Source organism: Pteropus medius, unplaced genomic scaffold (assembly GCF_902729225.1).
Source record: "Pteropus medius unplaced genomic scaffold, Ma_sr-lr_union100, whole genome shotgun sequence".
Lineage (NCBI taxonomy): Eukaryota > Metazoa > Chordata > Mammalia > Chiroptera > Pteropodidae > Pteropus > Pteropus medius.
The window spans coordinates 47,500,732-47,525,820 of record NW_024340849.1 but is presented as its reverse complement, the minus strand read 5'-3'; the positions used below and the strand labels follow the sequence as shown (position 1 = coordinate 47,525,820).

The following is a 25,089-nucleotide window of genomic DNA, read 5'->3' as shown; positions in this document are numbered from 1 at the left end:
TCACTGACTTCCCTCCCTGGCAGGCAGCTGGCTGCACAGTGCACCTTCCGTCTTCCTCACATGGCACTTCCATGCAGCTTGTATTTCCCAGCCTCCCTTGCAGCTAGTTATGGCCACGTGACTGAGCCTTTGCTAATGTGCTATGAGCGGAAGCGCTGGGTTCCTCTTGTGCACCTTGGCCCTGACAACTGGACATTCCTTGATTCCTTTTTCCCCTTCCCGCTTACAAGAGGGAGGAAGACTTAGAGCAGCCACTTTAGACCCTAAGCGGAAAAAACCTACATGGAGGATGGCCGGTCGGATGTCTGCTAGACAAGCGATGTAACTACCTTGTTCAAACCACAAGAGTATTATTCTCTTTGTTACAGCAGCTGAGCCTGTATCCCAAGTACTGGAATTCTGGTATCTGTTTTCCTACTTAGGATTTTAATATAAAGAAAACTTCTAAGGGAAAATAATGTAGTCGCTACCACTTTCTAGGAGTTAGTGTGATTTTTGGTTATTTCCCCCCGAAACTCACTTCTAACTCTTCATTCTGTCTCTGTAAATCTTCTAAGATGATCTGAAGTTCCTCTTCATCTTCACTCTCACTTTCACTTTCAGAAGAGTATTCCTCAGTTTCACTTCGGCCATGTTGCTGACGACTTTAAGGGTGAGAGGTCAAGAAAAACTTTACAAATAAGTAGAGAAAGGTATGCTTGTCTGTTATCTCCCTTCTTTAAGATTTACTGAGTTTTCATTAGTCTACTCAATATACTCAATACAACACCATTCTTAACAGTTAATGAATAAAAAACTTAATGATTAACTTTGCATGCCTAATTCTTTTACATGAAAGTCTGAGAGCTGAAACAATTATGCTTATATTTAAGGAAACATTCTTGGAAATTTCAAAACCCTTGGCTTTCTTTTACCTCTGAATTTCAGCAATCTCGGCTCTGAGGCGTTCGATCTCTTCTTTTTCTGAGGCAATCTGTCGGCGCAGAAATTGCTCCATGGCTAGAAGCTCCTCCTGTTCAGTCAGGATTTCATTCTCCTAAAATAATGATCGTGGTATAAACACCTTTGAGAGTATGAGTCTAGGAAATGTCACTTTTGGGGGGTCTCCTATGTTGCCCGGAATTCTTTAGCCCCATACACATAATACACAAGTTATGGGAAAGCTTGTTGTAACAAGCAAGAAATATCCTGTTTTCTTATTGTCAAGAAAAGATTTCTTTAAAAAAGGTAAACTAAGTTATTTGGGAAGAATGACTAGATTTTTCTCAAGACATAAGATGCCAAGTAGGAGCCCCATGTTCTCGTTTTTGCAAAGGCTTTATATGAGGCTACCACACCAGGCACAAGGCCAAAATTCAAGTTTTTGCTTCTCAGTTGTTTCTGAATACCTTCCCACACCTCACTAAAGAGAGTGTCTGTTCTAGGGCCAAGGTGGCTTCTGATAGCATCACCAAGAAAAAGAGGACCCAGGAGATGGTGTCAGCATCACCTTAGAGCAGATCTAATGAAGGAAAGGTGTTCACAGAAAAAAAAATTTTCTCCTCACAAGCCACTGCCTTCCACAACCCATGTCCCCAGAGAAAATATTTAAACGATAAATATTCTGCTTTAACAGAATATATAAAACTGATAGGATCGCCAAAGGGGAAAAAATCTCTATCTGCCCAAGACCTAGCCCCTCCAACATAAAGACCCTATGTAGACAAAACTTAGGTGGTAATAGGTGTAAGGCTACAGGAATGAGGAGCTAGAGGTAGACAGAGCTACAGCATTTATTTCTAAAGTAATAGGTACCAAGAGGGCAAGAAGTACCTGTGATCAAACTTGAAAGACACTATGGTCAAGTTCTAAAGTAAACTACTCAAAGCCCCCAATATGTATGAATAATCTTCTCAGAGATATAATATGCAGTGTTCCCCATGTGTTTCCAAACACAGACATGTTTATGGCCCAAGAAACATCAGACTGAAAAATTCTGAAATAAAGGCATAAACTGGGACTTCATCCTCTCTTCAGGGGAAAAGAGTTATATACCCCTGCTAGGCAAAATAATATTTTTCAAAAGTGACAGAAAAGGACTGAAACTCGGTAGTCTTTAGGTATCCCACATGCATGAGTCTCTGAAAGCACACACAGACTGTTAGAGCCTAAACCTTCATTCCTTTCCCCTAAACTCTGGGAATTTCCAGAACAGAGTAAGATTGACTTGCGAAGCTCAGAAAGGAAGTAAAGATTTCATCTTCAGCTCTATTCCTAGAATACAGTAGATACTCAAGAGCAATTTGTCAAATCAATGAAAGAAAATAAAACAATTCATCTCCAACAACTTTCACCTGCAAAGACTAAAATCAAAATATCTAAAAGGTGCTATTAGCAACAACTATCAGTTAAAATCTGTATTGTTACATTTTATACAACATTTGTCTTTCTCTATTTGGCTTATTTTATTTAGCATAATGTCCTCCAGGTTCATCCATGTTATCATCCAAACTTTGTGAGGTGAGGAAGAATATATTTTAAATATTTTTTAAAGTCAAATCTCAATATGGAACAAGTGCCAACAATCTGTAAATTAGGAAAAATACCAATCTCAGATCTGTGTGGATGAAATGAATTAAGTAAAGCATGTAGAACAGTGTCCAGTAAGATGCATTCATTCCATAGAAAATAGTTTCTTTCTCCAGTTGAACATTTAAGCAAACATCACATAAATGTAGGGCCAAACAACAGGCAGAGTCCCTCTAAAACCTCAAAATCATCTTACAAGTTTGATAAAAGATATATCTGTAGTTGAAATGCTCAAATTAAAATATAATGACCACAAAGAATCTTGCAACACACTCCTAAACAACTAATGGGTCAAAGAAGAAAATAATACCTTGACACAAATTAAAATGAAAACACAACATTCCAAAACCTATCAGAGGTAGCAAAAGCAGTTCAAAGAGGGAAGTATATAGTGATAAATGCCTACATTAAGAAAAAAATTCTCAAATAAACAACATATCTTTATACCTCAACTAGAAAAAAAACTAAACCCAAAATTAGCATAAAGAAGGAATTAATAAATATCAGCAGAAATACATGGAGACTTAAAAAAAGATACAAAAAGATCAATAAAACCAAGAGTTGTTGGAGAAAATAAAACTGACAAATCTTTAGGGAAGATTCAAAAAAATAAAATTACAAATGAAAGAGGAAACATTACAACTGATACCACAGAAATACAAAGGATTATAAGAAACTACTATGAACATTTATACACCAACAAATTTGGGTAACCTAGAAGAAATGGATAAATTTTTAGACACATACAACCTTCCAAGACTGAATCATGAAGAAATAGAAAATCTGAACAGACTAATAATGAGATTAAATCAATAATCAAAAATCTCCCAACCAACAAAAGACCTGGACCACATGGCTTCACAGGGGAATTTTACCAAACATTTAATGAAGAAGTAATGCCAATCCTTCTCAAACCCTCCCAGAAAACTGAAGAGGAGGGAACACTCCCAAACTCATTTTACGAGGCCAGCATTACCCTCATATCAGAGCCAGGCAAGGAAATAAAAGAAAATTATAGGCCAATATCCCTGATGAACATAGATGCAAAAATCCTTAACAATATACCAGAAAAACAAATTCAACCCATTAAAAAGATATACCCTAATACACCCTGATCAAGTGGAATTTATCTCTGGGATGCAAGGATGGTTCAACATACTCAAATAAAATGTGACATACCACATTATAGAATGAAGGATAAAAACCATATGATCATCTCAATAAATGCAAAAAAGCATTTGACATAATTGAATATCTTTGCATGATTAAAAAAAAACTAAACAAAGTGGATACAAAAGGAACATATGTCAACATCATAAAGGCCATAAATGACAAGGCCACAGATAACATCATATTCAACAGAAAAAAGGTGAAAGCATTTCTTCTAAGATCAGGAACAAGACAATGATGCCCACTCTAACCACTTCTATTCAATATAGAACTACAAGTCCTAGCTAGAGTAATTAGACAAGGAAAAGAAAAGCTATCCTAATTGGAAAGAAGTAAAATCGTCTTTTTGCAGATGACATGATCTTATATATAGAAAACCCTAGTGACTCCAACAAATAACCATTAGAACTAATAAACGAATTGAGAAAAGTTGCAGGACATAAAATCAACATTCAAAAATCAGTTGCATTTTTATATACTAACAACAAACTATCTGAAAAATAAAGAAAACAATTCCATTTACAATAGCATCAAAATGACTTAGAATAAATTTAAAGAGGTGAAAGATCTACACACCATACACTAAAACTATAAAACACTGATGAAATTGAAGATGATACAAATAAATGGAAAGATGTCCCATGTTCATGGATCAGAAGAAATAATATTGTTAAAATAACCATACTACCCAAAGCAATCTGTAAATTCAATGGAATCTCCATCAAAATTCTAATGTTTTTCATAGAAATAGAAAAAAATCGTAAAATTCATATTAGAACCACAAAAGACTGATAGTCAAAGCAATCTTGAACGAAATGAAAATACTGAAGGCATCACACTACCTGACTTCAAAATACATTAGATAGCTATAATCATCAAAATAGTACGGTACAGGCATATAAACAGACATACAGACCGATGGAGTCGAACAGAGAGCCCAGAAATAAATCCATACATTTATGGTCAACTGATCTTTTACTAGGGTTCCAAGAACACCCAATGGAGAAAAAAACAGTCTCTTTTATAAACGATATTGGTAAATTAGTGCAGAAGAACGAAAACTGGACTCTCTCACTTCATATATAAGAAAAAAAATCAACTCAAAATTGATTAAGATTTAAATGTGAGACCTGAAACCATTAAACTATTAAAAGAAAACATAGGGAAAAAGTTCTTTGACACTGCCTGGACAATAAGTTTTTTTGGATATGACCCCAACAACACAGGACAACAAAAGCAAAAATAGACAAATGGAATTGCATCAGACTAAAAAGCTTCTACACAGCAAAAGAAACACTCAATAGAGTGAAAAGACAACCTACGGAATGGGCGAAAGTATTTGCAAACCATACATCTGCTAAGGGTTTAATGTCCAAAATATATAAGGGATTCAAACAATGCAATAGTAAGAAAAGAAAAAAAACAACCCAATTAAAAATGGGCAAAAGGCCTAATAGACATTTCTCAAAAGAAGAGATACAAATGACCAAAGGTGTATGAAAAGATGTTTAATGTTGCTAATCATCAGGGAAATTCAAATCAAAACCACAATCATCAACTCACACCTGCTAGGATAGCTATTATCAAAAAACAAAAAATAACAAGTGTTGGCAAGGATGTAGGGAAAAGGAACACTTGTATACTGCTGGTGGGAATGTAAACTGTTATAGCCACTATGGAAAACAATGAGGAGATTCCTCAAAAAATTAAAAATATAACAGTCATAATCCAGCAATACTATTTCTGAACACACATTCAAGAGAAAGGAAAACAAGATATCAAATCGATTTATGCAATCCTGTGTTCATTGCAATATTATTCACAAGAGTCAAAATATGAAAATAACCCAATCGTCAACAAATGAATGGATAAAGATGTGGTGTACAGACACACGTGTACACGTACACACACACACACACACACAATATTCAGCCATGAGAAAGGAGGAAATTCTGTCATTTATAGATAGCATGGATGAACCTGGAGGACATTATGCTAAGTAAAATGAGCAAGAGAGAAAGACAAATGGTGTACAATCTCATTTATATGCAGAATCTAAAAAATAATTCAAACCCATAGAAAACAGAGTAGAAAGGTAGTTAACAAAGGCTGAGTGAGAGGTGGGGGAAATGGGGAGATGTTGATCAAAAGCTACAAGGTTGCAGTTATATAGGATGAGTAAGCTTAGAGATCTAATATACAGATGTGATGATTATAGTCAATAATACTGTATTGAATACTGGAAACATGCTAAGAGAGTAGGTTTCAGGCGCTCTCATCACAAAAGAAAAAGGAGATAATGTCAATTAGCCCAACTACCGTAATCATTTAACGATGTATCGGTATACCAATCATCCTGTTGTATACCTTAAATATACACAATATTTATTTTTTAAAAAGAAGCAGCTTGCAAAATAGAGAAAAAGAGTTTAGCCTGCCTGGGCAAGGAGAATATTTATAACCTCTTCATTTTCATTCATTTCTTCTTTGGAAACATCCTCTTTTGAAAGACTGGCTATCTCTTGTGCAATCTTGGTTTCACACTCCTGTCAAGTAAGACAATTGAAAAAACAAAACAAAACTGGTCAACCTATATGTAACACACATTCAACAAACTCATACCATCACCATTCTAAAGTTTCCTTCCTGTTTCCTAGAACTGAAAAAAATAACATTAACAGATGAACCATCTGGACAGACAGGCATTTGTTAACTGAGCTAAAAAAAATATGTGGATCTTAGTCTGTGGCTACACGGTGAAATGTGCAATTCTGGCTAATGTGCTCACCATTTCCAGAACCCTTCCACATAAATGACCTCCTGTGATACTTTTTTTTGAGGGGGTTGATTTTAAGGCTACAACTCAATTAGTTTTGACAAACGTATACAACTCAATTAGTTTTGACAAACCACCACAACTGTGATGCAGAACATCCATCACCACACAAGATACTTGGGCTCCTCCATCATCTGCTGGCCCCTGCAATCACTGACCTGTTTTCCACTGCTATAGTTTTGCCTCTTCTTGAGTTTCATATCAGTTGAATCAATTAGCATCTTTGTTGAAATTAACTGCCCTTATATATGTGGGTCTATTTCTTGACAGTCTATTCTATATGTCTATCCTTGATTACTGTAGTTTATAGTAAGTCTTAAAATCAGGTAGTGTGAGTCCTCCAATGTTGTTCCTTTTCAAAATTGCTTACGCTATTTTAGGTCATTTGTATTTCCACAAAAATTTCAGAAAACTTGTTAATTTCTATAAAAACTACCTGTTTAGACTTTGACTGGGACTGAATCCACAGATCAATTTGAGAAAACAAACAACAATATTGAGACATATCACTCCATTTTTTTCTTTTTAAGTTCAATAACTAGTTGTTCATTGCTAATACACAGAAATACAATAGATTTCTGTATATCTGTATATCCTACAACCTTGTTAAATTCACTTATTAGTTTTTTTATAGATACCTTAGGATTTTATATGTAGGCAATAATTTCGTCTACAGACTGACTTATTTCTGTCCAATCTGTATGCCTTTTTTTCCCTTGCTTTATTGCCCTGGCTACAATGAACTTCTCAGTACAACGTGGAATAGAAATAATAAGAGCAGAAATCTCCCTGCCTTGTACACCCAATCTTAGGGGAAAGCATTTACACTATTATCATTGAGTACATTAATCACAGATTTTTTTCACATGTACCCTTTATCAGGTTGAGAAAGTTGTTTGCTGAGAGTTTTTATCACGAATAAGTGCTGAATTCTGCCAAATATGATCACTGATGTGATCATGTGGTTCTTCTTCCTTTTTTTATGATGACATTGGTTAACGAAATCCAGTAAGTTTCAGCTGTACAATTTAACAGGAAGGCATATATATATTGTATTGTGTGTTCCTCTCCCATAGTTATATTTCTTTCTGTCACCACATATTTGACCCCTTTTACACCATCTACCTCCCTCCTCCCTTCTCCCATTCCACCCTCTGGTAACCACTAGTCTATTGTCCATGTCCCTGAATCTCTGTTTCTTTGTCCTTGTTTGTTGCTTTTAGGTTTATATCCCACATGTAAACGATATCATGTGGTTTTCAACTTTTTCTGTCTGGCTTATTTCGCTTAGCATGATTATCTTGAGGTCCCCATCCATGTTATCACAAATGGCAGTTATTTCATCTCTTCTTATGGCCGAGTAATATTCTATTGTATATATGTACCACAGTTTCCTTAGCCAATCATCTATCGTAGGACACTTCGGTTGCTTCCATGTCCTGGCCACCATGAATACTGCTGCTACGAACATCGCTGTGCCAATTTCTTTTCGGATATGAGTTTTCAAGTCTTTGGGGTAAATACCAGAAGAGGGATTGCTGGATCATATGGTAGATCAATTCTTAGTTTTTCGAGGAACCTCCATACTGTTTTCCATGGTGGCCATATCAATTTGCAGCCTCACCAACAGTTCCTTTTTCTCCGCATCCTCTCCAATATTTGTTATTACTTGTCCTTGTTGATAACAGCTATTCTAATAGGTGGGATTTTTCTTATTTTCAGTCTGTTAATATAATGAATTTATTTCTACCTTTAAAAGTCATTTATTCCTAAAAGTTAAAAACCACTTGATAAAACCTGTTAAGTATTTTGTGAATTAAAGACCAGGCATGAAAAGATAACATCAAAAAAACTGGTAAAGCAAAGGTAATTCATCCCTTTATGTTATTGGTTCTGGTTTGTTATGTCATAATTCTTTTATCTAAAAGAGATGTAGAAGCAAGAGAAATGAAAGCCAAACCTACATTAGCCCTGTCCTAGATCAGAGACCCTTCAATTAAAGGCTGATGGGCAATGCTACACGGTTAACAATTATAACCATGAAGCCTGGTTGGTCAGTCTAAAACTCAATTCTAGGCTGAATCATGAAGGGAATGAATAACAACAACAACAGGTATAGGAAGCAAAATAAAAAGATAATCTGGTAAACAGGAGAAAAGGAGTAAGAAGTAGACACAGAGGGCTTCTGTTAGTCCTAGAGTGCATGCGTAAGAATCTCATGAATGTTTCCTTTCTGATAAAGCTCTCCTCTACATAAGGGCAAATCTCTAACCTCAAAGCAACAGAAATATATGGGTTGTCTTTGTTTCTTGGCACAGCCACAATGGTGACCAACTATCAATCATGCTCTTCCTATTACTAGGTAAAGAAAATTCCTCCTGATCTTCAGTACCTCCATGTGTTTCCAAAAAGCTGACTCAAATTGCCCAGCAGTCTCTGAAGTATCACTCTCCAACTGCTTCTCATGCTTAGAAACCTGTTTACAGGTATGGTTAAGCAGGAAAGGACAAAATATCTTTCAGTAAAATAATTTGTTTAAACAAAATGTTTCCCCGATAACCAAGCTAAAGGATCAATAATCCAGAACTGGGAACATCTGAATGAATAAATTTCCTAACAGGGAACTTCACTTCAGGAGACCTTTACATGTTGCATTTTTAAAAGAAATAAGAGTATATAAAAGATCCCAGCGCATTCTTCTTATATTTTGTTATGACGTGATGTACCCAAGTAATACATTTACTCACCTGTCTTTTAGCTTCTCTCAGTTTTCTTTTGAGGGCTGTCAAAATTCTTTGTACCTCCCATAATCTTTCTTCTTTAGATAAATCCTTTATCCCACCTTGTAGATCTCTATGTAAACAATTCAAAAGAAACTCCTAGAAAACAATATACCACAACTGAGTAGTATTCCACGTCTTACCACCTTAAAATAAACCATGCAGCTTCTAAAGATGTAGAATAAACTATTTTTCAATTATCATTAAAAGAATAAAATAATAGCCCAGATTATTTTTTTATAAGGATATAACTGAAAAAATCATTCTTATTTGTTTTTCCTGGGCACTGGGTTCTCATTAATTTACATCAATTCAACAGAAGTGAATTTACATCCCTTCCCCCAACACACCATCAACTAATCAGAGAAGATAAAAGGAAGAAAAGCAAACAGGGATTTGATAACGTGTATGCAAATATAAGACATAATAATCAAATATTGTTATTTGATTATTAAAAATTTTTTTTAATAAATTTTAGTCCTGAATTTCTTATTCACCTTGCCAAACACACACACACACACACACACGCACGCACGCACACAACCAAATGTCACTGTTTCCTTCTATCAAATTAGTATAGTAGAAAAGTATTTGATCCAGGATCAAATCCTGGTTCTATAGCTTAGTAACCATGTGACACAGTAAGTTATTTAAAATTTCATTATTCTTATCTGTAAAACATGGCTAGTAACAGCAACCCTGTCTGGATAAGCTTACATTTTTGGATTGCTTATAACACCATGCTGAGCATCTTCAATGCATGATCTCATATATTGTAATCTTCATATTAAACCTAGAGAGGGTCCATTTTAAAATGGGATCAATGAGGCTTAAGTAGGTTAAGTGATTTGCCTAAATCAGTCAATGAGAAGCAGAGCAAAAATTTAAAGCTAGTCTTTTGATTTTAAAATCTGTGCTCCCTCTACCATCATATTCTGAGTTAACTGATTTGTTAACAGTGCCAGATAAAAATTTCTGGCTTCAGTGTGCCATGAAGAATGTGCCAAACATAGCTCCAGACACACTTGAGAAAGTACTCAGTGGACAAGAGTTCTTCATCATTATCATCATCAGTGTCCAAAAGGGTCAGAGGAAAGGCTGGTTCTTTAGGGCTAAAGCACAGGCTGAGGTCATATACCTGTCTTCTGATCTCCTCCTTGATGTTCTCCTGGGTTTCTGGCAGTGTAGGCATAGTGGCCATGTTAGACCAACGAAGAGGTTTTGTGACTTGCTTTAGTATCACATTTCCAAAGAGCTCTTGCACATGTGTGAAAAACACATATAGGACGCGATTGCTAATCTAAGAAAAAAAATAAAAAGATTTACAAGAAAGCTATTAAAATTATTTTATTTCATCATTTCATTTGTGTCTATCACACAGCATGTCCTTTAATTCTGGACACGTGAATGAAAGTTTTCCTCAGTAGTGACCAGACGTGCTTTGTTAATTAGTGGACAATTTTAAGAAGAGAATGGAAAAATATGATTTAAAATGTACTCAAACACTGTAAGGAATTGGAAAGAAAAGGATATAGAAGCTGATGACCTTCAATTTGTTCTTTCTTAGCACTACTATATTTACTGATTTTAAAAAGCTTTTTTTTTCCCAAGTCATTTTGAGACCTTTTAACACACACAACCTGATCTGTTGAATATGAAGGAATGTGAAGTAAGCAAGAGCACTTGCAGTTGTAAATTGGACTGAGAGTTTGAGCCCTCACTCCAGAAATAAATACCTTCTAGGCACATTTGCACAGTGTTTAAATATGATGTTCATATGCTAGGCGATCAGGACATTAGGTTGGCTGAAAGAAATTACTTTCTACCTAAAACTTATCCTTACAACACACTTAAATCTTCTATGACACTATCATCCCTAATGTAGTAATATTAAATAACAATGTAATATTTACCAAATTCTGAAATACTGACTAATATGAATGATCACATTGAAATTTGAGAAGTATTTTTTGCTTCCAAAATATAATCAATGAACAATGACAAAATCTTTAGTAAAAGAAAATACACTCTTTCACAGTGTGTTAGACAATGACTAATAACACAGTATGTTGGCCAAAAAGGCTTAAAAAATATAACCATCATCTCTTTTCGCCTTTTGTGTGTGGCCTAAGTAAAATATCAATAACTCTAGTTAAAAGAAAACACGTCTATGCTAGTACCAATTGAGCAGCAATAAAAGACGACCAAGTACTTTTGTTATAAAGAGACAGCAATTAACACACTATCCAATTCCCTGAAATGTCCCCTCAGATTAAGTTTCTACAAAATGCTTCTCTAGGAACTATCTTGATGATTGAAATCCTCAGGTTAAATGCCTGACCAAACAAATGTTAGATCTCTTTGAGCCCAAGTCTGATATGTGTGTGTAATATAATTAAGCAATAATGCTATTTGAAGAAATAACTGAAATCTTTAAAATTCTATAGTGATCTCTGTAACTGCAGGTACCATGGGCTCGTCCTTTAATGACAGACCACCGTTACCATGAACTGGTTTAGATACCCACACCAAAGATGGTACAATATTCATATTACATAGCTACGAGCTAACAGGCAAATATGCTCATCATCCTATATGTCGACACTGTCTACATTGTGAAAAAAGACCAATATTCAGGCTAAACTCTTATCTACTTTCACTGGTTAAGTGCTTTGTATGCAACTCAGCAACAAAAATGTTCCCCCAACTCCCCAGGGCCGGCATCAGAGGGCACATGTACCTGAACAGTTGGACTGAGCACTATAGAAATGTTCTGTATATTCATTTTTGTTTCCAGTTCCTTTGTGATAACATGATCCATGTGCACAATCAGCCAAGAAATCAGAAGATGGTTACATTCTGGCAGCTCTTTCAGTAAGCGCTGGAACTCCTGTACTTTCTCACTTTCTGTACTCCTCCCACAAGCCTCTTCAAAACGAGGCATAAGCTCTTTGGTAAGCAGATTTTCCGGAAGGTCTCGCAAATACTGCTTCAGCAAACTGGCTACAGTGTTAGGCTCATATTCTTCCAAATTTGGAGACTCCTCTCTGTCATAGGCTGCTTTCAGCTCATCCACCTTTGATTTAATTCCTTAAAACATTCAAATTCAGAGAGAAAGAGAATATTGAGAGAAAAATAAATGAAACAGCTTTCTTCATCACTGTACCCACCCCTGCAGAAAGATCTGAGAAAAGCCAATCTGACAATAGTAAACCTCCAGTTATGAAGTATTTATCTGCACAAGGTTCACGTAATTCCTCTGTAAACGAAATAAAAAAGACTACATTTTGAGGGTGAATTTAACCAAAAGCTAAATGAAAATGGAAAAACTCAATATTAAGAACAAAAGTCATAGCAACCACAAACATATTAAGAAAATATGCCAATTGACTCACAACTGTTTTTAATTTAAAGATAAGTCAAAATTCAGGCAAAAACTAAACTACAACCTAAGCATAAGTCTTGCTCTACACAGGCGGCCAACTGCTTTTTCTCACTAGTCACAAGACTGACAACATAAAATGCAATTCGGTATACATAAACATGTTCCAAAAAGTTGTGGGTAATTACTTTTTTTACAAGTAAAAATTGTAACTCAAATGCAAAAGGTGAGCTCACTATCTAAACAAATTTGTTGAAATCGTTCTCTATTAAATAATCTCCATTTAATTTCCATTTTTAAGTTTGAATTCTTTACATGTTTTGGTAACCTGGAACGGAGCTGCAACAAAAAAAAGTGAAATTTGGGTTTCTAAAATCGAATTTTTCTTTTTTTTTTACTGGACAGAAACATACAAAAAATGAATGTTTTTCAAACATTATGTTTTTAAGTCTCTAGTCCAATCTGCATTTAAATGACATAATTCAGTGACAATGACTGCTCTTAAGAGTACAAGGGAGCTTTCTGTTGTTTTCAATAATTAAAACTTTAGGCCAATTATTTGAAAACAAGCTACAACTTAAGGCTGAGAGACTATAATGGTTAATCCTGTAATGGTAACTGAATACTCAAGTGTCATCCAATCTGAATAGCATCTTACAATCAACAATGCTTACCTCTCTGGGCTTCAGCATTATTTTATGTAAGACCTTTCAATGGCATTACAATAAATTTGTATTCATCCAGCACTGACAAAACAAAATCAATAACTCCAAATATAAAAATAATAACATGATCTTATTTTTATATAATCTTTGAGACAGAAAAGTTAGAAAATAATTCCCATTTTCATATTATGACAACATGAGTGAAACATGGTGATAACTTTAGTTGAAATTCTTGGCAAAGACCTCTCTCGTATATATTTTATACATACCTAATTTTTCCCCAACAATGCCTACCTAGAAAATTGCACAAATGAACAATGAGAATATATGGTGCTATCAAAATGATTTCCCTTCAAAAACTGGACACTTCAAATACAATATCCAGGTGGAGAAAGAGCATATGCAAAATGATATATTAGTTTTAAAACTAGAACTTACATATGCATAAGTGAGAACCAAAACTTTCCAGCAGAAAACAATACTATTAGCATTCAAAAAGAAAAGTCACAACCACAAACTCTGTAGTCCGTAGCATGCTGAATACGGCATACTGCCAGAGCTTAAAAAAATAAAATAAAAAAATTGATTAAAGCAGGAGCTCAACCTCCAGGAGTTAATTTAATGATCAGTTTGAATGCTTTGACACAAAGAGGAGTTCTGCAACTTTGGCTCTCCAAAAGAATACAAACATTAAAAAGAGGTCAAAAACAAAAGAATTTTTTGAAGAAAGCTGTAGAAACTCTTTAGAAATTTACACCTAAAATTTCTTCATGCTTATCAAAATTATGTAAGAGAAACAGCTTATATTAGTAGTCTAAATCTTTAAAAATCAGTTCATCATAAATTAGTCTTAAAAGTCATGTTAGCAAGGAGTTATAAATTCAAATAGTTTCATATTTGTTTATTTTCTATAAAATAGCATTTTAGCCAAAATACTCTTAAATGTTATCTATGGAATTATGTAAAGATTTCTCTGATTATCAAAAATGCCTGCCCTTTCTCAACAAAACTTAAACATCAAATCTACCTTCTAAAAATGTGTATGAAGCAATTAAATGTAAAAACTAAGTCTAATTTCTTTATATATTCTAAATATGTGTGACCTCTTCATCATGAAAACATGTGTGACCAATAATGAATTACATGAAATCTTTAGTATCGGGAAACTGAATTCTGGGAATGTAATGACTTGGAACATGTGCTGCCACCAGTCAGGACTTTCGTCCTGTAACAACAAAAAAGTCATAATGCTTCGTAAGAAATAAACTCTTTTTACTTTAAATAATACACATTTTGCTTAATTTCAGATACCCAACATGAATTATATTCTTGCCAAGTATGAAATTTAAATTTTCATAGATATGGAACAAAGAAAAATGGAAAATCAATTTCACTAATACATGTAATAGCTGCACATGGCTGATATAAGCATTCACATTTGGGCCTTCAGCAAATAACATTTCATGTACCTTAGCTAACTCAGGAAATACATTATATGATTGTGTCAATAAATGTAACACCAAGAAGCAGCCTTAACCCAGATTTCCTGCCTTCTCCTGCTGAACTCCCTGACAACACTGAGCCCCTGCTCAGAGGGAAGATGAGAATAAAGCAGGGTCTGAGAGAACCCAAGTTAAGAGACACTACCGTATGCTTCACTTCTCGTTCCAAGCAGCTGCAAGCTGTGATCAGCTCATATGTAAATCCTTCTAATGAAAAGGGATATCATTTTTTAAAAAATCAAACTAGACACACACACACTGTGGAAGAATTTTTGTTCAACTGGAAGAATCAAGGAAATGAGTAAGGCTTAGGACCCATGTCACGATATTCCTCAAGAGTTAATACTTTTCCTTATTTTGAAAAATGGAAGTGAAGTTAATTTTTAAAAACCACCAAGTGCATGTTCCCAATACCTGAAACTCTGTAGATGCCTTCACACTTCATCCCATACTTCTCTACATAATCTACACATTCACGGAAAACTGCCGGCAGTCGAATGCCATCATACATCATGGTCCTCTCTGCTGCGTCAGCCAAAGGAATTCCAAAAATGGGTTTGAGATTCGGAACATCGATCTGAGGCACCTCTGGCTCCTGAATTGGCTTCTTCTTTTTCTTCTTTTCCTTCCACTGTTTAACAACATCAGCTGCTGTCAAGTCTTTTGACTTCTTCTCTTTATGTTTTTCTTCTTTGTGCTTTTCTTCTTTATGTTTTTCCTCTTTGGGTTTCTCTTTTATTTTAAAATCCTTCTCTTTCTTTTTCGAAAAGCTGGGCTTCTTAAAAACATGGATTCCCTTGGATCTCTTCATTTTGGAAGGACTTTCAGCTTCATCTCCAGAGCTATCTTCCTGGAAGGCAGCATAGCCTTCAGCTGTCAAAGAAGAGCAGGAAGTTATATGTTTGTTTAATGTCAAACTGTCCATATGCTCTTTAAAAACAGGACAAAAAAAAAAAAGTGCCACCTGGCACTCACTGGCTACCTTGCTTTTCACTTCAAGGCCAATCCCAGACCAAAAGAAAAAAAAAAGGAGGGGTGGGGTGGGGAGGGTTTCTCAGCTAAAATGAGATGTTGCAGTGACATCTGACTACAAGAGGGCGACACGCAGAAAGCCAGTTACCGTTGCAAGAGCAGGTGGTGAAAACTGGTTTTATTTTATGTATGTGTTTAAGTGGAATTTTGGCAAACCAAGTATTACAAATATACAGAAAAGGCTCTACATAGAGGGCTAATGGAAAGAATCCTTCTATAATATAAAGCTTTCTTTCATCATCTGAATAATGTCCTCTTACTTTATTTAGCTCAGATTTTTCATGTTGGGTCTCTTTGAGTCAATTTCAAACCATGACACAAACTGCACTGCTGTTTAGCTGCTCCAGTCATTTCTGTCACACTTCACTCTCCTGTCACTAGCTAGTTAGTTCCTTCTGGAGACTGCATAGAGAAAAATTATACTTACTCCTTTTTTCCTTTTTCTTAAATTTTCCCTTTTTCTTCCCATAATCTTTCTCATCATCCGACACTATATCAGGAGGCTCATGGAGGCTGTCATGGGGAGGTGAGGGCTCGCCAGTGCGGTACAATCCAGGAAATTTAGTAGGGCTGATTTCCTCAGAGCTGGGGGTTCGGGTAAGACCACTGCCATGCTCCACCCTGCGGTGTTCACTGGGGCTGCTGGTGGGGGGCAAGAAGCACTCAGTCATTCTGCCTCCCTGACGAGACAGGCTTCTCTGTTACCTATCCATTACACCTGCACAAAGGGGAAAAAAGAGCATCAGTCATATAGCTGCAATCAAAACACGAAAGTGCCACAAACGCACAACACAACAAATCTTACATTTACAAATCAGAAATGTTTCTTCGTTACCCTCCTTTAAAAAGACATTTTCATTTTATCAGCTCATTACATTCCATGCATCATACATTTTAGTTCTCGAAGAGCTGCAAAACCTGGGATCTTCAAGTATTAGAGAAAAACCAAATGTAAGTCAGAGTAGAGTACTCAGAATACAGAGTTCCTTTAAAAAAGAACTCACCATGGTAAAGAGCTTCATTCTGATTGCTAGCGAACATAAAATATTACTTTTTTTAAGCTATGATCAAACGACTATAAATAATAATAAAGACTATTTCTGTAACTACACATGAAGTTTGGTATCAAAATTGAAATTTATAATATAGTTAAAATGATATATTTAATGATTCATACAACTATACATCATTAGTGTAGTTCTATGTTGCAAGCAATTAGTTCAAGTGTTGAAAATAACTATTTTATTTTTACTGCAATTACCTCAATTGCTCAATCATAAAATGCACGCAAAATAGTTTCACTAGAATGCACACTACAAACGTTATGAATTATTCAAGGTTTGTTTGCATTCTTTTTCTACTTTAGGTGGAGGGTACAAGTCAAAGTACTGTGCTCATAAGTTGCTTTGATTAGTTCTTATGCTATTCAATTGAGACTCTATTGGAGTCACTTGTTTCTCTTTGCACTCACTTTTAAGACTATTTTGCAATTTTAAAAAAACCCATAGGCCATAAAACACAAGGATGATAAATCTGACCATAAACAAAGTCAAAAGACAAGCAAACGTAAATTGCAAATCATGAAAGAGGGCTAATTTCTTTAAAAAGCAAAGAGTTCTTACAAATCAATTAAAATATAAACAAATCAAGGCATCTATACAAAGGATGTGAACACGCAGTTCATAGAAAAATGACCAATATCTGTATAAAAACAATGTTAAATTACAATTATAACTTTTAAAACACAAATTAAAACAGTAAGTAGCCATTTTTCTAACATCGGACTGGCAAAGAATTAAGGTATATAATACCCAGTGTTGGTAAGGATATGAGCAAACACGGACTCATGAGAGTATCTATAACGGGAGAAGCATAAATTAGCACAATCTTTTTTGAAAAGCAATTTGGTAATATTTATCAAAATTTCAAATGTACTGACTCAGGAATTCTCAGATATACTTTTGCAAGGATTCAAAAATACATACATGAAAATATTCATTTCAGCACTGTAAAAGCAAAAACAAAATAATCTTAATAGCAATAGACAAGATCAGTTAAACTATGGCCTATCTCAATAATGAATATAAAATCTCACCCCCCGCCACACACACCCCACCACACACACAAATTCTGAAAACATGTAAGAAATAGTTAACTACTGTTAACTCTTGGAAGTGGTAAAAGAGAAAGGAAAGATTTTTTTATTTTCCATTTTATCCCTTCTGTATAGACCTTGCCATGTCCATGATTGCTTTTTGTTATCATTTTTAAGAATGAACAGGCCACGTTTTTTTAATCTTATAAAAATCATGCAGCATTAAAAATCATGTTTTAATAATGTGGGGGAAAGCAATTTTATTTAAAACATCAATTTTTAAATATATATGCACAAAAACTGTAAGAACAAGAGAACATTAATAGTGATTATCCCTAAATTCTAAGATTATGTAATCTAATTTTTTTTACTTTTCTATATTGCATAAATTTTCTACCTAGTATGCATTACTTGTAAAGCATAAAAATGGGAGAAAGTTCTATTAAAGGATCAATAAACATCACTATAATTTTTCTGTTTTTCTTGATGGGCCCTGACTTTTGGCTATCATTAACAAAAAAAAGCACAGTGTATTTTTCTTTTAATTGAAAGCATCCTAAGTTTTGACAGTCATAGGATTTGAGAGTTTAGAGGAAGCTAGAGTCCAACCAGCATTAATAGTTACACATTACAGATAAGGAAACTGAGCTCCAAAGACTGAGGAAGGCAAAACGGCTGCATAGAAGGAGCACAGCTTTACACTACAGGAATAAAATGGCTTATAGGACTCCCAACCATTTTGTTTTATGCTTCTCTGACTCTGCATTGCTGTCTTTACCCCCTGGAATCCAGCGCTTCCTCCAATATTTTTGCATGGCTAATTCATACTCATCCTTTAATATTCAGCCTGCAAATGGGCACGAAGAATCTTTTTGGAATGATGAAACTGTTCTATATTTGGATTGTGGTAATGGTTACATGAACCTTAAATTTACTAAAAATCACTGAATTATATACTTAAAATGGGTGAACCTTATAGTATGTAACATAGATTTCAATAAAACTCCTGGAATCCTCCCTCATGGCCTGCCCTATCCAGTCTAAGCCACAGATACTCCTTTCCATCCCCAGAATCTCCTGGACACACCTCTATTCTGCATGAACCATGATGTGTGTTTTAATTACCTATGCACATGTCTCTCTTGTCTAGTAATTTGTGAGCTCCAACATTAAATACGACACTGTGCATTTAATAAACTAATTGTCTTTTCCATGTGCTCAATGTATTGTGTACTGCTGATGAGACAAAGATTAGAAGAAATGAATCTGGCCCTTAGCCTTAAATTTTAACTAAGGAAACAAAGAAAAGGAATCCAAATTTTATTTGAGTTCCTGTGGCTTCAGGAACTTTCACATACATTAAATAACCTGTGAGAGTAGTGTTTTTCCATGTTTACAAACAGGAACTAAGGCTTAGAGAACTAAAGTAACTTATACCCTAAGTCACACATCAAGTCAGAGGTAAAACTAGGATCTGTTTGACTCAAAACACACATTCTTTCCACTAAACTGCTATTTATACTCACACATACAAAAGGGAGTAAGTACATTTATGCCAGGGTGAACAGCACGGTTAAAGACACAAGCAGAAATATGGACCTTATTATGAATATGGCAAGAAGACTGGTCTAACTGGAACAGTTTCTATGAAGGAGCAATGGCAGACATTGAAAGACAAGGTGGGCTTCCCAACTGAATGCCAAGCTGAGGAGTTCGGGCTTAATGTGGGAGTCATTACCAATTCTAAAGCCAGAAATGACAAAACTGGGGCTAAAAGGAGTAAAGGCAAGAATACAAACAACAAAATGCTAGGCAGATTTCCTCCTGTGTTCCCACAGCATTTTTAAGTTATGCATATGTGCGCATGTCTTCCTAATTCACAATTATCATTATTCAGTTTCCATACTAGATGGATGAAAAAGTCTTTTGTATATAAAGTGCTTAATAAATTACCTTGCAAAAACTATTCTAAAGAAATATTGTTGACTTGATTTACCTATAGTTGGGAATGGAAGATGGGGTGGGGAGAACAGCTAAAAGCAGGTATGAAGGAGTAAAAAACCTGAAGGTAGGATGATTTAATTAGAAACAACAATGTGTTTGCATTAGAATGCACTCTTTTGAGCACTGGGGAAGTACAGCAAGCCTAAACCTCACTTAGCAAAAGTGTAAAAGAGAGGCCTCATATGGTCCACGGTAAATTTAAGTATAAATAGCCAAAGGTAATAAAATAAACAACAAAAAGTAGAAATTCTTTCTTCTAGGCAAGAAAACTGCTGTAAATTTGTCTATATTTGAAGAAAGAATATTTATCCCTCTATTCCTTCTGGTAAGTAGAACTAAAATCCTGGATATCGGATTTAAAAAAAAAAAAAAAAGACTGAGAGGTAGAGAGAAGGCAGACAGGTTAGGGACTTCAGGATCCAGGAACAACACACTCGTGAGTTCCCTGAGTTTTTTTTTTGCCTCTACATTTCAGACTTGGAGCTCGCGAAGCCAGAAACCCAGAAACACCAATGGGTGCAGATAAGACAACATCAACAGCAACAATAACAACATCAAAAGCCACTCATTCTAGCCAAAGGACCAGGAAGGGACTGCCCTTCAATACAGAAAACTTTTAGACAATAATGGTCTACTCCAGCCAAACAGCACAGAAAGGTTAAAGGCAAATGAATGGAAAAGAGATATCATACAAACACATATCATAAGAAAGGTGAAGTGACTTACAATGTCAAACAAAACAGACTTAAAGACAAGAAGTATTATCAGAAATAAAGGATATTCCCACAATCATAACAGACACAATTCTACAGATGTACACGCCTAATAACAGAGTTTCAAATACATGAAACAAAACCTGACGGAACTAAAGAAAGAGATGAATCTCCAAATATCATTACTACAGAACTCTTCTCATTTACTAAGTGATAGCACAAGCAGACATACAGGCAAAAAAAATCTGAGCTAGGACGCAAATGCACAAACCGTAAAAGAACAAATTGATAAACTGGACTTCATCACAATTTAAAACTTCTACTCTTTGAAAGAAAATTAAATTAGGAAAATTAAATGGCAAGCCACATTTTTGATGAAAATATTTGTAATAGAGTTGACATTTACGAAGAACTCATTTCTTCAGAAAAATGTGTGTATATGTGATTTATAAGATTTACATAATCTTATAAATCAATAGGACAACTCAATTTAAAAATAATAAGCAAAAGGTATGAATGGCTACTTCACCCAAGAAAATATACAAAAAGTCAAAAAGCACATGAAAACAATGTTCAATACCATTACTCATTAGGGAATTGCAAATTAAAACCACAACAAATACCACTATACACCCACTACAATCACTAAAATTAAAAGCACGGACAATAAAGTGTTGGCATGGATATGGAGCAACTGGTACTCTCATCTGTTGTTGGCAGGAATCTAAAATTACACAACCACTTTAGAAAAGTGCTCAACAGTTTCTTTTAAAAATAATATATATTTATCATATCACCTAACAATTCCACTCCCAGGTATTCACTCAAGAGAAATGAAAATGTAAGTCTACACAAAGACTTGTCAACGAAAGTTTATGGTACCTTTATTCACAAGAGACAAAACCTGGAAATAACTCAAACATCTGTCAACAAGCAAAAAATTAACAAAAATATCCTTATAATGGAATATTACACAGCAATAAAAAGAAACAAATTGCTGATAGATACAACATAGGTATCAAAAATAATAAGCAAAAGAATCTAGACACAAAAGAATACACATCGTATGAGTCCATGCATACAGAATTCCAGAACAAAGCCAATCAGTGGGCTGTTGGGCCAGAAAAGTGAATGCAAAAGGGCATGAGAGAATCTTTAGGATGATAAAATGTCCTATACCATGATTGTAGTGGCAGTTTCATAGGTATACACAATTGTCAAAATACAAAGAACTGCACACTTTCAATTGGGTGTATTTTACAGTACGTGAATTATATATCAATAAGAAAAAAAAACTTTTTGAAAGAAATTAACAAGCTGGTCCTAAAAGTTTTAGAAATGGAAAGAACTTAGAACAGTCCTACCATCTTGAAAAAGAACAAAGTTACTAAAGCTAATAAAGACAGTATGGTATTAGAGTAAGGACAGACAGATCAGTGCAACAAAGCAGAAAATTCAGAAAGAGACCCACATGTATACAGTCAACTGATTTTCAACAAAGGTTCCAAAGGAATTCATGGGAGAAAGGAAAAGTCTTCAACAAGTGGTGCTAGATAACCATGTGGAAAATAAGAGCAGCTCAGCCTCCTCCATCACATCACACACAAAATATAATTCATGATAAATCATAGGCCTAAATATTTAAAGCTAAAAATTGCAAAACTTCTAAAATAAAACTTATTTTTGAGACTTTGGGGTAAGAATTTCCTAGAAAGGACCAGAAAGCATTAACTACGAAATTAAAAACAAATTGGACTTTATCAAAAGTACAAACTTCTGCTCATCAAAAGACACTATTAAGAAAATGACCATACACACACACACATACATACATATGTATGTCACATATACTTTATATATATATGTCAAATACATATATTTGACAAAGGACAAATCCAGAATATATGAAGAACTCCTAAATTTCAATAATAAAAAGAAAATCCAAAACAAAATGGGCAAAGAGCAATTTACAAAAGAAAACACAGAACTGGTCAATAAGCCCATGAAAAAGTTCCATGTCTCTAAACATCAAAATAATGCAAATTAAAACCACAATGAACTATCAATAGACACCATCTAGAATGGCTAAAATTTAAACAGAAAGACAATTCCTGATATTGATGAGGATGGGGGGGCACTAGGATACACTGCTGGTGGGAATGTAAAGCTTAACCACTTTGGAAAAGCGTTTGGCAATATCTTTCAATTAAATCCTTACACATATGACCTACCAATTCCACTCCTGAGTTATTTACCCAAAAAAATAGAAACATTCACAAAAAGACTTATGATCAGAGTAACTTTATTCATAACAGCTAAAAACCAGAAACACCTACATTTTCACCAAAGAAAGACTGGATAAACAAACTGTAATATATTCATACAACAGAATATTAGCATTATTTTAAAGGAACAAACTACTCATACACCCATCAAAACTGGAATTTCAAAAGACGGCATACCCGAACACAACAGATTACACAATATATGATTTTATTTATATGTAAGTTCTGAAACAGGTAAACTCATCTGTCAAAAACATTTACAACTGCGGTTGTGGGGGTATGGGGAACAGGCAGGGATTGAGTAAAAAGTAGCCCAAGAGAACTTTCTGGTTGATAGCTATACACTATATCTTGACAGGCTTGTGGACAATATGTATGTATACATTTATCAAAACATATTATATTCAGTGCATTTCACTGAATATAAATTATATGTCAATAAAATTTCTCAGAAGGGAAAAAACAGCCATGAGTGCTATATAGAAATCATGCACCATTAAAAAATACAGACTTTCCTTTTCAAATGTTGCTACTCTCACCTTGACTATCAACATCCCACCAAACCCTATACCCCAAATCAATACAGTAGAAATGTCTATTTCCAGTCTTTCCCAAATGAAAGCCTATGGCTATTCCCGTGTACGAGTAATTTCTCTCCAGAGAGAATTGGAGGTAAAAAATGTTACTTCTGCAACATCTAACAAAAAGTATTAAGTTATAAGCGTAAAACAAAAAACCACATATCTAGAGTTTTACTTTAGGACTGAAAACAAATTATACCTTTGAAATTAAATATTTCACATCAAAATAACAGTTACAACAGCTACAAATGAGGTGAAGCAAAAAAAAATTCATAAAACTAGACTCAAACTTAACTAAAGTTTAAAAACATTTTCTCCAAAGAACTAGAATATACATTGCTCTTACAAGTCTTTTCTGCTCATGTACCAGTATTAATCACCACACATAGCAAGAATCACTCAGCCATGCAAAAGGACAAAGCAATGCAGGTAGGGAAAAAGAAAGATTGCTAAATCAAAGTCTCCTGAAATGAGCTTTTGAGAATAACTCTAATGGTTTATTAAACTTGATAATATCTACACAGAAAAAGGTCTATTCCAGAAAACCAGCAGCGTGCTTAAGTAGTTTACCAGTTAAACAAATCCAGTATTTTACAAATGTTCTTTACTAATAAATATCAGGCTAAAATTCACGAGAAGCAGCTTTTCCTCATTGTTATGGTTTTTAAATCATCTGTAAATTAAGTCTCTAACCTAAAACTCTACAAGAGAATCTAACACTGGCTCATTAATGCATTACATACTGAACAATAACCAGTATTAAGCTACAAATTTTGTAAGCATTATTTGCGTGTATAATACATTCTTGTTCCTCAAATGGTGTAGCAAGAAATACTCTCAGAAATAAAAGACAAGAGTGTCCAGGTCAAAAAAGACCACTAGGTGCCCATAAAGAGAGCGCATCATGAGGTTTTAGAGCACCAGGGGATAGAAAGATGACACTAACAGATTCCTGCAGAGTAAGGGACAGGGTAAACTAGTTAACTGCAAAGGGTCAGGACTAACCAGACATTTTCAGACACACAGTGACAAGGAATGTAGTTCCCATACACTTTCTCAAGAATCCTGATGAACTGAGATGCAATCCTGGAGAGCAGCAAAGGAAGTCCCAGAAAAACCAGGCCTGTCACCAACATGTGACACAGTTTATACTAACACTGAAGAAAGAAGAGCTCCCAAGGACAATGAGATGTACAGACACATCTGACCATGTGGAAAAGAATACTAAGATGCAGTAAAAAGCCACTGGAGCTTTTGGAACAAATTTATCATAAAAATAGAGTAAAAAAGCAAATAAAAATGAGACAACCATAAACTCTAAGAAAAAGGTAGATGAGAAAATGAAATTGTAGTCTACTTCCTCACTCAACATCACATAATATTTGCCCAATCATAATGAAAACGAATACTGATTTAATCAAACAATGTGACCGACATGATCATATCAGAGGACTGAGGCAGGGAACTGGAGAAAGG

General features: G+C 34.8%; 1 protein-coding gene across 1 annotated transcript in view; it reads right to left on the bottom strand.

Annotated features, from left to right (window-relative positions):
- Window positions 1–25,089, bottom strand: part of RALBP1 (ralA binding protein 1) — a 49,736-nt gene that overhangs the window by 2,479 nt on the left and 22,168 nt on the right. Inside the window, 8 exon segments of the mRNA XM_039845861.1 lie at window positions 521–644; window positions 915–1,036; window positions 6,177–6,284; window positions 9,322–9,453; window positions 10,493–10,654; window positions 12,095–12,444; window positions 15,318–15,776; window positions 16,363–16,653. Of these exon segments, the coding sequence (XP_039701795.1) occupies window positions 521–644; window positions 915–1,036; window positions 6,177–6,284; window positions 9,322–9,453; window positions 10,493–10,654; window positions 12,095–12,444; window positions 15,318–15,776; window positions 16,363–16,606 (1,701 nt within the window). The 5' untranslated portion in view covers window positions 16,607–16,653.